Below are 15,589 nucleotides of genomic sequence, written 5' to 3'. Positions count from 1 at the left end.
GTCCAGGTGTTCCAGTATTAAAAATGCACAAATTGAATTTTGAAATGTAATTTCTATTATTGAAACAAAGTGAAATTTACGCTTTTATTGCAATGCTAAAATTTAGGTGTGCCTGTAATGAAAATAATAATAATTCAGGAATACACTTATGACCATAATCCAGGAAATGAATAATTTGCATGAACTCACTTTTACACTTGGACTAAATTTAAGGTTATAGACCAGGTGTGCCTGTACTTAAAAAACCCTTAACGAAAAAACATTAGATATACACACTCATTTTATAGTCCAGGCGTCCCAGTACTAAGCAGTTCATACTTTATCAATTAAATTTCCATTAATTGAACAAAATTAGACAGTCGGATTATCTAAGGAAAACACTTAGACTACGACATTGTTTTTAGTCCAGACGTGTCAAAGATGGGGAAAATCAAATCCATTCATGAAACAGAATTAAGACTTTCCTCCTTACCTATAGTCCAGGTGTGCTTGTACTACTTAATAATGTTTATGAACTTAATTTGCAATTATTAACAAAAAAATATACTTATGTTCTTGGACTATTTCTTTAGTTATAGTCCAGGTGTGCTTGTACTACTTAATAATGTTTATGAACTTAATTTGCAATTATTAACAAAAAAATATACTTATGTTCTTGGACTATTTCTTTAGTTATAGTCCAGGTATTCTTGTACTAAAAAATGCAGTAATTTCTTGAAATTCTGCATTTTTTAATACACTCTTATTACAATGCTATAGTCCAGGTGTGCCTGTAATAAAAATAATAATTATTCAAGAATATATATATATTTATGGCCATAATCTAGAAAATAATAATTTCCATGAATTCACCTTAAATTAAATTAAATTTAATTTAAGTTCAGGTGTGTTTGTACTAAAAAATCCCTTAATGAAGAAACGTTAGACATACACACTCCTCCTATAGTCCAGGCGTCCCAGTACTAAAAACTCATAATTTATTAACTCAATTTTCATTAATTGAACAAAATTAGACGTTCGAATTATCTAAAGAGAACACTTAGACCAATTCTTTGCTTATAGTCCAGGCGTGCCAATAATTAACAAAAAAATATACTAATGTGCTTGGACTAGGTGTGTCTGTACTAAAAAATTTAATTTTTGCTTTAAATACAATAATTGAAGCTTCTCTCTTTTACTGCTATTTTTGTAATAATCCAGGTGTGCCATTAATAGAAAAATCCATTAATGGAATACAGTTAGATTTACACTCTGATTGCAATGCTATAGTCCAGGTGTGCCTGCAATAAAAATAATAATAATTTCAATAAATAGCACAAAATTAAATCTACAGACACTTGGATTTTTTAAGGAAAACCTTATGATAAACTTCTTTGTGTTTAGTCCATACGTGCCAATAATTATTTTTAAAAATTACACTTATGTTCTTGGACTATATATTTACTTATAGTCCAGACGTGCCAGTAGTAAAAAATTCATCAACAGGACAAAATTAGACTTACAGACTCAGACTAGAATTCTATAGTCTAGGTGTCCCTGTAGTAAAAAATTATTTCTATAAATTCAATAACTGAAACTACGCTCTATTACTGCTTTTTTTGTAATAATCCAGGTGTGCCATTAATAGAAAAATCCATTAATGTAATTCAGTTAGATTTACACTCTGATTACAATGCTATAGTCCAGGTGAGCCTGTAATAAAAATAATAATAATTTCAATAAATAGGACAAAATTAACATTAAATCTACAGGCAATTGGATTTTTTCAGGAGAACCTTAGAATAAACTTCTTTGTGTTTAGTCCATACGTGTCAATAATTATTTAAAAAAATTATACTTATGTTCTTGGACTATCTATTCACTTATAGTCCAGGCGTTCGAGTAGTAAAAAATTCATCAATAGGACACAATTAGACTTATAGACTCAGACTAGAATTCTATAGTCTAGGTGTGCCTGTAGTAAAAAATTATTTCTATAAATTCAATAATTGAAACTACGCTCTATTACTGCTTTTTTTGTAATAATCCAGGTGTGCCATTAATAGAAAAATCCATTAATATAATTCAGTTAGATTTACACTCTGATTACAATGCCATAGTCCAGGTGTGCCTGTAATAAAAATAATAATAATTTCAATAAATAGCACAAAATTAAAATTAAATCTATAGGCAATTGGATTTTTTAAGGAGAACCTTAAAATAAACTTCTTTGTGTTTAGTCCATACGTGCCAAGAATTATTTAAAAAAATTATACTTATGTTCCTGGACTATATATTTACTTATAGTCTAGGCGTTCGAGTAGTAAAAAATTCATTTCTATAAATTCAATAACTGAAACTACGCTCTATTACTGCTATTTTTGTAATAATACAGGTGTGCCATTAATAGAAAAATCCATTAATGTAATTCAGTTAGATTTACACTCTGATTACAATGCTATAGTCCAGGTGTACCTGTAATAAGAATAATAATAATTTCAATAAATAGGACAACATTAAAATTAAAATTAAATCTACAGACAATTTGATTTTTTAAGGAGAACCTTATGATAAACTTCCTTGTGTTTAGTCCATACGTGTCAATAATTATTTAAAAAAATTACACTTATGTTCCTGAACTATATATTTACTTATAGTCCAGGCGTTCGAGTAGTAAAAAATTCATTTCTATAAATTCAATAACTGAAACTACGCTCTATTACTGCTATTTTTGTAATAATACAGGTGTGCCATTAATAGAAAAATCCATTAATGTAATTCAGTTAGATTTACACTCTGATTACAATGCTATAGTCCAGGTGTACCTGTAATAAGAATAATAATAATTTCAATAAATAGGACAACATTAAAATTAAAATTAAATCTACAGACAATTTGATTTTTTAAGGAGAACCTTATGATAAACTTCCTTGTGTTTAGTCCATACGTGTCAATAATTATTTAAAAAAATTACACTTATGTTCCTGAACTATATATTTACTTATAGTCCAGGCGTTCGAGTAGTAAAAAATTCATTTCTATAAATTCAATAACTGAAACTACGCTCTATTACTGCTATTTTTGTAATAATACAGGTGTGCCATTAATAGAAAAATCCATTAATGTAATTCAGTTAGATTTACACTCTGATTACAATGCTATAGTCCAGGTGTACCTGTAATAAGAATAATAATAATTTTAATAAATAGGACAACATTAAAATTAAAATTAAATCTACAGACAATTTGCTTTTGTAAGGAGAACCTTATGATAAACTTCTTTGTGTTTAGTCCAGACATCCAAAAATTATTTTAAAAAATTACACTCATGTTCTTGGGCTATATATTCACTTATAGTCCAGGCGTGCCAGTAGTAAAAAATTCATCAATAGGACAAAATTAGACTTACAGACTCAGACTACAATTCTATAGTCTAGGTGTGCCTGTACTAAAGTACTAAAATTATTTCTATAAATTCAATAACTAATCCATTATAAGCAATAAAGTTAGATTTATATGCTGATTACAATGCTATAGTCCAGGTGTGCTTGTAACAAAAATAACAATAAAAACCGCAAAGTTGAATTTTCACGCTAGGACTACATTTATGGCCATTATCCTGTTATAGTCCAGGGTACCATTAATAGGACAAAATAGACTGAAACCTTCTGATTACAATTACTGAAGTTTAATTTTCAATAATGAAAGAAAGAAAGATTTACACACCATGATTAAAATGCTATAGTCCAGGTGTCCCTGTAATAAAAAGAATAATAATTTTAATAAATATCATAAAATTGAATCTACAGATACTTTGATTATCTAAGAAGAACACTTAGAGTAGGTCATTGTTTTTAGTTCGGCACCAATAATTGTCAAAAAAATTATACTTATGTCCTTGGACTACACATTTAATTATAGTCCAGGCATATCAGTAGTAAAAAGAAGCGTTAATAGGACACAAATAGAACTACAAATTTATAGTGTGGGTGTGCCTGTACTAAAAACCAGATTTTTTCTATAAATTCAATAATTAAAGCTACGCTCTTTTACTATTATTTTTGATAATAGTCCGGGTGTGCCATTAATTAAAAAATCCATTAATGAAATAAAGTTAGACATTCTTTCTGATTACAATGCTACAGTCCAAGTGTTCAAGCCAAGCATTAATATATGAAAGTTAGGTTATAGCCCCCAAAAAAAACAACTTCCATGAATTTAACTGTCAATAATTTATCCTACATCCGTAGCCTATGTATGGCAGTAATAAAAGAATTAATAATTTTCATTAATTCAACTTTACACTTGGACTAAATCTGAAATTGTCACTTTCTTTACAAAACAGTCTTAACTTAAGATGAATTTTCTGATGTACAAAATGTTTTATTTACTTTACCGACTACTGAAAGCAATTAATTAAGACATCAGATTCTGCTTTATTAAAACACACTTTGTACAAATATTACAAAGTTTGTTTTCTACTTAAATACGATGAAATCCCAACTCGCTCTATGGATAGAGATTTAACTAAGTTGTCTAACCTTACAAGGATAACCGGTAATTTCTGCAAGACATTTGTAGAGTCTGCAGGTTTATGACGCTTGCCTTAATGTCACGTAAAATAATATCAAATAAAAGTAGAATTTCTAAATAAAAACTAAATATTTAAACCCGTACACCTGGACATTCCCATACGAATAAACGTCTCCCTCAAAATCAATATCCCAGTCGTTTTCCCATTGGTCACATTTGTTCCGTTCCCACGGCTTTCCGCCATCGAGATCTCTCCCAATACCGCAGGGGACTTTCTTCCCCGAAATTATTCGTCGAGTTTTCAGGATAATAATTTTGAAAGAAACTTTTTATATAAAAACGTATTTTATTTACATATATACAAAAATAAATAAATCACTATATATATATGGGTAATATAAATAATACTTTTGAAATCACAAACAAACTGACTAGAAATGTAACGAAAGCACCAAAAAAAAAAAAAGAATCGTTGATATTACGGATCCGTTATGAAGGAGGAGCCGGATGTGGTGTCCTTGTTGCTCCTGGGATCCTCTGGCATCCATACTTTGGCATGCATGATTCCGTTCGGGTTCGGTTCTTTATCCCTGGACCAAGAGAGGGAATGTGTATATAAACCTGCACCTGAAAAAAAGACAGAATATATAAAATCAGTTCAAGGCAATTTTTTGAATATAATTGTTTCAATTACAATAGATGTAGGCTTAGACGTGTATCAGGTACCAAAGCATCCCGTATATTAACACGCCATCTCACTTTATGTAGGTGAATTATCGTGATTCTCTTTAGGCGCCCATAGACTGAGCGCTTATGTTTCGATTTATTTACTGTTTTGTGCATTTAGATTTATAAGGTTTAGAAGTATAATTAGTTTAAATAGTTTTGAAGCATCTCACGTATGTGCAGCACATTTAATTGAAATAAAAACAATTATCAACATCCATGTGGTTTATAGCTGCTTTTCACAGGCCAGAATACGCTTCGTCAATGTGACAAAGAACAGTTCTAGCCCAATTACTATTTCTTTGAAGACTCATTAACCAAGAAGTTATTGATTCTCATGTCTTTTCACGGGCACTAAAGATTGACTATCAAGGTTCCTGTAAAGTCTGTGTACAAAAACAAAGGGACTTATCACGACTGTTTAAATTACCAATCAATTTTCAGAACGTCACATTCATATGCAATGACTCCTTCCCTTAAGTATCAGTGTCTAGTTTTTTTTACAGATGACACCCCTATTTTTACAGCCCTGTAGAATTGACGAGAAATATAATTCAATGTTTCGGATGGAAATGGCTAGGGTATAGTCGAGATGTGCCTGTACTAAAAAAATCCCTTGACGCAAAAACACTTAACATACTACAAGTGTCAATATTCAAAAATTAATAATTTATCCTTGGAAAACCCGTTTACCATATCAGCCTTAGTCGAGGAAACTAAACATGTTCAGCATCAACTAGTGCTTAGTACCGTGATTGCATGTCTAAGCAAGCAAGCTAAGTGCACAGTCAGATAGAAGACAATTGGTAACCTGTTGACGTTTAGATAGTCCAAGAAATCAAAGAGTTGATGAATATGAACAGAGGCCAAGCTTGCTTTGTTCTAAGTCTTTTTGCTGAAAATGGTGAAGATATTACACACTGTGTAGTTGATGCAATTAGAGATAGGATGTTTCCTGAAAACTTCAATACACCATGTGTGAACTGTAATAAATCTGTTGTGAATAGGTCAAGTTTTTCAAAAAAATATTAATTTCGTCCAGGCAGGTGAGGTCTTGAAGGAGAAAGTCAAGAAGAACCATCTGTGTGCCCCTAGTAACTCAACTGATGCCTGTAAAAAATTCGTTAGTTTATTCCAGGCATTTTAAGAAGAAGAAGAAGACATGAAGGGTGTAATTTGTGATCTCCCTGGACACGTGGAAGAAGGCATTTGAGGTTCTAAAAGAAAAGGATAAGAAGAACTGAGGTCTGTAGTAACTCAACTGCGTGTAAAAAATTCGTTAATTTCTTCCAAGTGCTTAAAGAAGAAGAAGAAAAAATTAATGAACTGTCTTTAAAAGAATTAATAATTTTCTAAATTGAATTCAATAATTCCTTTAGGAACTTAAAGAAGGAGAAGAAAGAGAAAAACAAGTGTGGAATGAAATTCATAAATTGCCTGTAAATGAAAAATCAATAGTCCCTTCCAGGCAGTTGAGGTCATAATAGGGAAAGACAAGAAAAACTGCAATCCGTAGTAACTTATTTCAAATATTATTACCAACAACTATGATGTTTAAAATTACCTATTACTGTTATGTAACATAAGTACATAGATCATAAATATATTTATATATAGCGTAAGTTTACTTAACTAGAAAAGCGATGATGGAATTAAGACCCAAACAGCGCAGAATCAAGTAGAACTATTGGCGACACTGCAGCTAACTTCGTGTTGGTGTAACACGTGACTCGTGCATCAAAAATGGCGTATGTCGTTTCAAATTAACTTCTTGCAATTTTCACTAATTTAATTTACTACATTAAAAGTATAGAGTTTGAGAAGTGTTTCATTGAACCTCGTCGACAGGTTATCAGCCCAGATAACTAGAAGTCTAGAGTGAAATTGGCAAATTATAAGAGAAAAATTAAATTGTGTACCTTGTTTATAGTGCCTCACGTCTATCAAGCAGATTCTCCAGCTTTCCACACCCAAGATCTGAATTGGCCAGACCTGTATAACCTTTGATGGGAGAAACACGTGTAATCTGACGATTACATACTAGTGGGACATTGACTTAGAGTATTCTTATAGTAACTATTGAAACGTGGGTATTTTTGAGAATAATGGAATGGGAATTTACACTTGGATCATCTTCTAAAAATCTGTTGTAAAGAAGTCAAGTTCCATAGCTTTGTTAACTCAGTCATGACTTATTCTGATGACTACTTTGGTCAAAAGTTTATTGACATTTCCAAGTCTCTACCACCTGCAATGCCTCATGTAAGTCAGACAGAATCTACATCTTTTTTAATGCACTGATTCCTGCAATCATGATCTGAGTTAGCCATATCTGTTTTAAGCATTTTAAATACATACTTTATTTAAATGCCCTGACTGGTTTCTGTGCGTTATATTATTAGTCTTTAAGAGTATTTCGTGAAAATTTTATAAGTATCATATATGGATGATAATTGTAGAATACCCTGCATAATACCACCCTTAAAACAGCCCCTAATGTGCTTATTGTTTATTTTGCCACATCAAGTGTAACTACGTTTGTGGCTCATCATCCGGAAGCAGCTGCCTACCGTGACGGACGCAATTTGTACGGGGGGCATTCCGCGTTTTTAAAACTGTATCATCAAAATATGAGGGTGAGTTACAGACCTTTGGCCCTGCATTATATCAATCTTACGATGTGACACCACTGGAGGTTGTTACGTATTGTTGTAAATAACATACTAAAGCCTTTATATCGAGTCATTAATAATCAGTTTATTGTTGGCGCTTCTTAAGTGAAAGTACATTTTTTAAATGTACAAATGATCAGCTAATCTAGTTATCGATATCGAGAATTGATGCTTTGGCACTATTTTTTATGGAATAACTCCATTTGCCTCAGTTGTCAAGTGCTATATATTTATAGAGAGATCCAGAGCATCAGTGGATCGTGATTTTTATAATATTGATTTAGCAATTAGAGAAGTGAAGAGCTGTGAAGAAATTGTGAAACGAATGTGACTGATAATCATGGCTCCAGGAAGGTGGTGGTATCAGGGAACACGAAAGAGCTGAAAGAGTTCAGAAGCATTCTCGTGCTGCCATCAGTTTGATGGTGTGTAAAAATGCCAAATTTTACCTTTTACCACCAATGGTTGTTCATAAAGTTTTAAATGTTTATGACAACTAGACGTAAGGTGAACCACGAGGAACTAAATATGCAGGCACTACGAATGTACCTCGAAGAAATACAATTTGTCTCCCAAGCAGTTGATTTAGAGGTTCTTTCTCTTTCTGATAGGTAATCAAATGCACTTTTATCTCTGTCCAATGATTTAGTGCACTCAACTGCCTGGAAGAAATAAATGTGTTCTTCCAGGCAGTTGATTTAGACTCTCTTTCTCTCTCTGTTAGGAAATCAAGTGCATTTTCATCTCTGTCCAATGATTGAATGCATTAAACTACCTGGAAGAAATACAATTTGTTTCCCAAACAGTTGATTTATAGGCTCTTTCTTTCTCTGTTAGGTATTCAAGTATAATTTCATCTCTGTCGAATGATTGAGTGCACTCAACTCCCTGGAAGAAATAAAGGTATTCTTCCAGGCAATTGATGTAAAGTGTCTTATTTTTTTCTCACTCTGTCCAATGATTGAATGCATTCATCTACCTGGAAGAAATACAATTTGTTTCCCAAATAGTTGATTTAGAGGCTCTTTCCTTCTCTGTTAGGTAATCAAGCAAAATTTCATCTCTGTCCAATGATTTAGTGCACTCAACTGCCTTCCAGGCAGTTGATTTAGAGTCTCTCTCTTTTTCTATTAGGAAATTAAGTGCATATTCATCTCTGTCCAATGATTGAGTAAACTCAGTTGCCTGGAAGAAATGAAGATTTCCTGGCTGGAAGAATAATTGATTTAGGAAGGTTCGACATGAACTTAATCGAAATGTGTCGAATCCACCAGAGAGAACTATCAAGTGGTACTGGAACCTGACAAGCCTTTTACCTGATGTATATGAAGTTTTGAATGTTTATGGCAACTGGCCGCAAGGTGGACAATAAGGAACAAAATATGCAGGTAGTGCGAATGCTCCTGGAAGAAATACAATTTGTCTTCCAAGCAATTGATTTAGAGGCTCTTTCTCTTTCTGTTAGATAATCAAATGCATTTTCATCTCTGTCCAATGATTTAGTGCACTCAACTGCCTGGAAGAAATAAATGTATTCTTCTAAGCAGTTGATTTGGAGTCTCTCTCTTTTTCTATTAGGAAATCAAGTGCATTTTCATCTCTGTCCAATGATTGAGTGCACTCAATTGCCTGGAAGAAATGAAGATTTCCTGCCTGGAAGAATAATTGATTTAGGATGGTTCGACATGAACTTAATCGAAATGTGTCGAATCCACTAGAGAGAAAAACAATCAAGTGATACTTGTTCTGTCTAGAACCTGGCAACCAACTTTTCACCAAGGATGATAGAGGCATTGGGTACAAATAATATCTTCATAACTCCCTTTCCAGATACTGTCATATATTTAATGTATCCGCCCCAATAAAAAGAACATTAAAAGAGATTCTCGAATAGAAGTGAAAGGAGTCTGAGGTTGTATCCCAAAAATACAAATTTCCGGATCTACTAGACAGTTTGTGAACAAGGCTAAGTCAAAATGTGGCAGAGAATCTCAAATCAGGATTTAGAACAACTGGTTTGCATCTCGGAAATCCTAAAGAAGTTTTGAGGAGCATCCCTAGTGGACTAGAACATGCAGGACAGTCTTGATTGATATGTCAAAAGAGCACCGTAGAAAAAGTTGAACCTGGAAGTGATACGTCTCTTGTTACAGACCTTAATGCTGCTGAAAATCCTCCAAATGTTTCTGAGTAATCTCGAACTAATCCGGAACCCTGTAATAAAGACAGCAAAGGCCCGTGTGAGAATTTGGAGGACAATTAGTCTTCATTCTGTGACAGTGATGCCAACAAGGACTTCCAAGTTGACCCTAATGTGCCTTATTGTACCAAGGTCTTAGCAGGAGAAAGTTGTTCCATCCCTGTGGTAGCTTGCACCCCCCAAAAGCAATTTTTTTTGGGTTCCATGACTGAATTCTTCCAATCTTTATACCAGCCATTGGTAGCCCTTCATTAGGTCGGTACAATGTAATTTTGGCCCTAGTGTACAGTAAATATTTTGAGATCAATGTCCAGCCGCTTAATGCAAAACTAAAAAGTGGATCCATTTTCCAGGGAGTATCTTGGACTAGTAGAATTAAAAAAGAAAAACAGGAAACTACAGGATTGCGTATTCGTTTGTACAAAACACAGATCATTTCGACGAACTTCTTCAGGCCACTTATGTCAGACTCACTGATAAGACAATAAGCTTGGATGTTGACTTAGAGAGGATGCAACACTTGCAGAACTTACTGGAGAGAGTAATATACCATTTGGAAGTTTGTTTTTGTTTAATTCAAAGGTGAGTCTTACGTTCAGGACGAGGGTCTTCCAATGGGCTTGTCGTTACCTCCAGTGGTAACCTATATATTGTAACGTCGTTCCGGAATAAGTAGCTAAAATAATTGCTCAGATGGTTTAGAATCCTGGAATAGTTTTTCATTACTTACAGGCATTTGGGGTCATTTTTTTACTTTTTCAAATTTTCCGGAAAGGTTTCGGTTCCTAGAATAATTTTTCAATTTTTTTCAAGCAGTCTGAATAATTTTTCACACTTTTCCAGGTAGTTGGAGTCACCACCTTTCAAACTTTTCCAAACACTCCAGATAGCTGTGGTCATTTTTCCAAGCAGTGTTTATTTGACATTTTTCAGGTAGATTAAATAATTTTCTTTTAATATTTGTGAAATAGATATTCCAGGCACATTACATTTTTTATGCACTTTTTAGGGCTATTAAGTTTATGGAATAATTTTTCAAATTTTTCCAGGCAGTTGAATTAATTGTTTAGACACTTTTTAAGTAGTTTAAGGTTCTGGAATAATTTTTCAGGCTTTTCTAGGCACTTGAAGTGGCTCAAAAAGGACACTCGTGGTTACTTTTCAAATTTTTCTTAATAGTTCAATTAAGATTTTAGGTAATTTTCTACGAGTTTCAAGTTTATGGAGTAAATTTTTACATTTTTTCCAGGCACTTTTTAATTTTTTCCAAGCAGTTTAAATAATTCCTTAGGCATTTCTCAAAGGGTTTTAAGTTCCTGGAATAGTTTTTCATTTTTTTTAAACAGTTGCGGTCATTTTTCCAGATAGTTGAAGTCATCTTTCAAATTTTAATTAATTTTTTAAGTGTTGAACAAATTTTCCAGGCAATTCCAGGTTTCTCATATTACTTTTTTTTTAGTTTTCTTTTCGCAATAATTTTTAAGGCAGTTTTGGTCATATTCCAGGCAGTTGATATTCATTAGGCAATTTTTTTAAGGTTTCAGGTTCCTGGAATAATTTTTCAGGCATTTTTTAAATAGTTTCAAGTTGCTGGAATATTTTGTGACATTCTTTTAAGGCACTTATTGGCATTTTCTTAAGCTGTCCAATTAATTTTTCCAAACACTTTTCGAAGGGTTTCAAGTTTCTGGAATAATTTTTCATTTCATTTTTCAAACATTTTTCCAGACAATCGAGGTCACTGTTTCAAGTACTGCAAGTAAGTATTTCAAGAATAATAATTTTTCTAGGCAAGTAGGCTATTTTTTCCAGGCAGTTGAAACGATTTTTTATGGGCTCAAGCTCCTGGAAAAATTAAAAATTTCTTTCAGGCAATTGAGGTTACTTTTTTAGTTTTTTTAGACAGTTTAAATATAATTTCTGGAATAGTTAGACTAATTTTTCGAGGCAGTTTTGTATATATTTGAGGCAGTTGAGGTAAGTTTTTTTTCAAGCAGTTCAATTAATTTTTCAGACAATTTTTTTCCAGTAACAATTTTTTTTTGTGAAACAGTTGAGAGACAGTTGACAGAGTCATTTATCCAGACAATTGAAGTTACCTATCAAACTTTTCCAAACACTTCAAATAATTTATTTAGGTGTTTCAAACTTATAGAATACTAAGCTTTCCAAATAGTTTTTAACATACTTCAAGCTCCTGGACAAACGTTAAAATTTTTCACAAGTGGCATACCGTACGACGTCTCGAAGGTTAGCGAATCTTCCGGAATCATGGTCAGCCGAGTATATATGGAGCCGCCTCGCCGCTGGCAACACTTGTCAGTTAAGTTCGAAATTATGGCGCGAGATTTAAATCAGATATGAATAGTTGTAAATAAATTAGTAGACTATTTTTGATTTTTTTAATTTAAACCTAACGAACGGTAACGAAGCGTATAACGAAAGCTATACAGAACTAGGAATCTTTCTGGGGCACATCCAGTTTACATTAGCAAACTAACCTACAGATTGAAGATACTTCCCAATCGAAACGTCGTGCTGAATTTAAAATAAAGATAATGAAACTTGTATTATGATTATGATGTAGAAATTATTAACTTCTAATGTATGGGCCAATAGTAGTGTGCAATAAAACTTTATTACTCATATTTCATATAACACCATTTGGATTAGATATTATCAGTATATTGAATATTTGTTTAGTGTATTGAGGATTTATGACAAACATATACAGTGTGGCCAAGGGGAATAGTAAGGATCAAAATCATTTAAGGAAATTTTTAACTGGTTATTGATATCGCTTTCTGTCTCTTTAAATCTTCGGTGCAATCGTCCATTTTAAAAAGAAAAATTTGTTTTTTTCTTAACTGATAAATAAGTACTCACATTTAATCTTGAGAACAGAAAATACGGTATTCTTATGAGTTTAAGGTTTTGTGGAGGTTCTGGTCAAAAACTTTGGAGCCAGGAACTAATAAGAAAAAAAATGCTTTTCTTACCTCTTAAAATAACCTTCTTAGGTTCATCCTTCTGCACTCCTCTCCTATGCCCGTTAAAATACTCGGACGAATTAGCGTTTCGATCGGTCCTGACCAGTTCACTTAAGAAATTGATATATCCTATAGCTAATTTGAGAGTGTCCACTTTCGAAAGTCGTTTCTCGTAAGGCAACGTGGGTATGTGGGCCCTTAACCCTTCGAAAGCATCGTTGATTGACTGCATTCTCTTCCTTTCTCTCAGATTAGCTGCTTGTCGTTGTTGGATTTGTTGGTGGGGACATTTGGATTTTCGACGATGACGGTGTATACGTCTGGAACATAGAATTAAGTATAAATCCTATTAGCAGTGTTACAATACGTACAAACTTTAAGTCTACATGGTAATTTACTGACTAACATAAACGCCAGCTATGTATTCGTAAAGCGAGCGTCTCTAACTAACTTTTGACGTCACGCCCATCGGGAAAGCGCCGTCAACAGTAGTAAAACTTATCTCTCTTTTTTCCATGGACTTCTGATAAATAACTGAATTGTTTGATGGGTGAATCTTGAAGGCATTTTCGTTTTAGAGTTATAACTACTCAACTCTATCAGTTTTAGACTTGGTGTGCCTCCACTATAGAGCATACCATTGATGTAAAAAGAGCTGAGGATTGTAAGTTGGTCTTTAAGGTTAAAATGGTTTAAAAAATAAAAAATTACGGACTTCCAGGGAGTTGACCGGGAATACTTTGCCCAATGGGCTGCTGAGGTAAAGGGCCATATTTAAAGTTAGTTGGGTATGTAAATTATGGAATAGTTCGAAAGGTTTTGGATTTATTAGTATTTTTATAGGGATCTTTTTTGTTCAGCATCAAAAGTGCCTTAATTTAAGTGATTTTTCATTAAAATCCGTGGAAAATTGGCTCAAATATAGAGGAACTTCTCGATTTATTATTTTTTTTATTGCGATCTTTTTTGAAGTAAAAAATTCTTGATACTCTCAAAGGCTTTTAAAAAGTCTAAGTATTGTAACGATATTGTAAACACCGAAAAACCAGCTGAGTCTCCGTAATTTCAAAATGACACTTTTAGTAGTACAACGCACGACATCTCGATCGTCTAGCGGGAATCTTCCGGAACAGCGTTCTGCCGAGTATATAAGGAGCCGTTTTTCATCGCCAATTTCGGAATATTGGCGCGAGATTTAAATAGTTGTAAGTAAATACAGTAAAAATGAAAATCTCTAGTAGATTATGTTCGATTGTTTTAATTCATACCTAACGAACGGGGAAGATGCTACACTACAATTGATTTTGGTTTGATATGATGAGTTACTTCACCAGAAACATCTTTGCAATTTGCTTGTAAATACAACCACTTTCACAGTTATTAAGTGATATTGTCAAATGCTTCACAAACATCTAACTACTACTAAAAATTCATCTAACTACGTATAGTCTCTTTATTATCACAATAATCACTCTAATCATATGTGAGTACTTACTCTTTTAATTCAGATGAGGCAGCAGCGTTATTTTCTTGATCACTACTGAACGAATAACTAGAAAGCGCCGAATCACTACTATTCTCGTCGTACAAAAACAAATCACTACTACTATTAGAAGATCCGGTAGAACTATTACTATTTCCGTTTCCGGATATATAAGGAGTTGTATCGAAAAAGAACTGCCTGTTGACGGCCTCCAAGTCCAAATGCTCCATGTTAAACATTATCACTGATTCTTTTCAATTAACACTTGCCATAATTTAATTGTTGTTAAGTGCGGACACGTGACCGTATGTATATAAAGGGACACGCGACGAGTCACGTGCGGCTGCTTAGGCACTACTGAAGAACGAGGAGCCGTTCCGGAATGTCGTGTTACCCGGAAAAAAAACCCCCCCGGAGTTCGGAGGCAGACCGGATTTGTCGGAGTTTGTCTAGGGGTTGGTATATAGGGCTCCGCCTACGTGTGGGCTTAGTTATCGATTAATTGGCTTCACGATATCCATAACTGGCTTATCTCAGTGTTTGGTTTATTGAACATCAATTTGATAGTCGTGTATCAGTTATTTTGTGATAAGAACACAATAATAAATAGCAGGAATTTATGTACTCTCGGTAAGATGGTTGTATCGTCTGCAAACAATTGCTATAACAAGGCAAACCATATTTCCACATTAGTATTTTATGACTGACACTGAGTCAAATAATAATAAAACGTTCACGACCCATGCAACACACGATAGTTAAATAAACGTACATTTTTGGTTGAACTTCAACTACAAATATCGGATAAAATGTCCGCGTCATATACGTTGAGGAATTTAATATTATATATTGATATTATGCACGTTTAACAAGAAGGTATATTACATGTTAACAATATTGCATACTACTTAAAGATGTTTACAAAATGGAATACTTACTGGAATATTTAGTTATAGAAAACCAGTATAAAACCTTTATTTTATTTGTTAAATAATTGTTAATATGGA

The 15,589-nt window shown here is 33.2% G+C and overlaps 1 protein-coding gene across 1 annotated transcript; it reads right to left on the bottom strand.

Moving 5' to 3' along the window:
- Positions 1–4,989: 4,989 nt before the first annotated feature.
- On the bottom strand, positions 4,990–14,924 carry LOC126745966 (pancreas transcription factor 1 subunit alpha). Its single transcript, XM_050454022.1, has 3 exons — positions 14,595–14,924; positions 13,109–13,419; positions 4,990–5,138 (listed from the first exon to the last, which is right to left on the bottom strand). Exons 1-3 carry the CDS (start codon positions 14,819–14,821, stop codon positions 4,990–4,992), a joined length of 687 nt encoding a protein of 228 aa, XP_050309979.1. The 5' UTR covers positions 14,822–14,924.
- Positions 14,925–15,589: the final 665 nt, after the last annotated feature.

The sequence above is a fragment of the Anthonomus grandis genome, chromosome 16 (assembly GCF_022605725.1).
Source record: "Anthonomus grandis grandis chromosome 16, icAntGran1.3, whole genome shotgun sequence".
NCBI classification, from domain to species: Eukaryota; Metazoa; Arthropoda; class Insecta; order Coleoptera; family Curculionidae; genus Anthonomus; species Anthonomus grandis.
This window is presented reverse-complemented; position numbering and strand designations above follow the sequence as displayed.

Bases quoted from the DNA above. Each gene is read 5' to 3' on its own strand.
- LOC126745966 (XM_050454022.1), bottom strand. From the start codon at position 14,821: ATGTTTAACATGGAGCATTTGGACTTGGAGGCCGTCAACAGGCAGTTC. The intron at 13,420-14,594 runs GTAAGTACTCAC...TCTATGTTCCAG, and splicing joins GCCTCATCTGAATTAAAAGA to ACGTATACACCGTCATCGTC. The intron at 5,139-13,108 runs GTAAGAAAAGCA...TCTTTTTTTCAG, and splicing joins TAAGAAGGTTATTTTAAGAG to GTGCAGGTTTATATACACAT.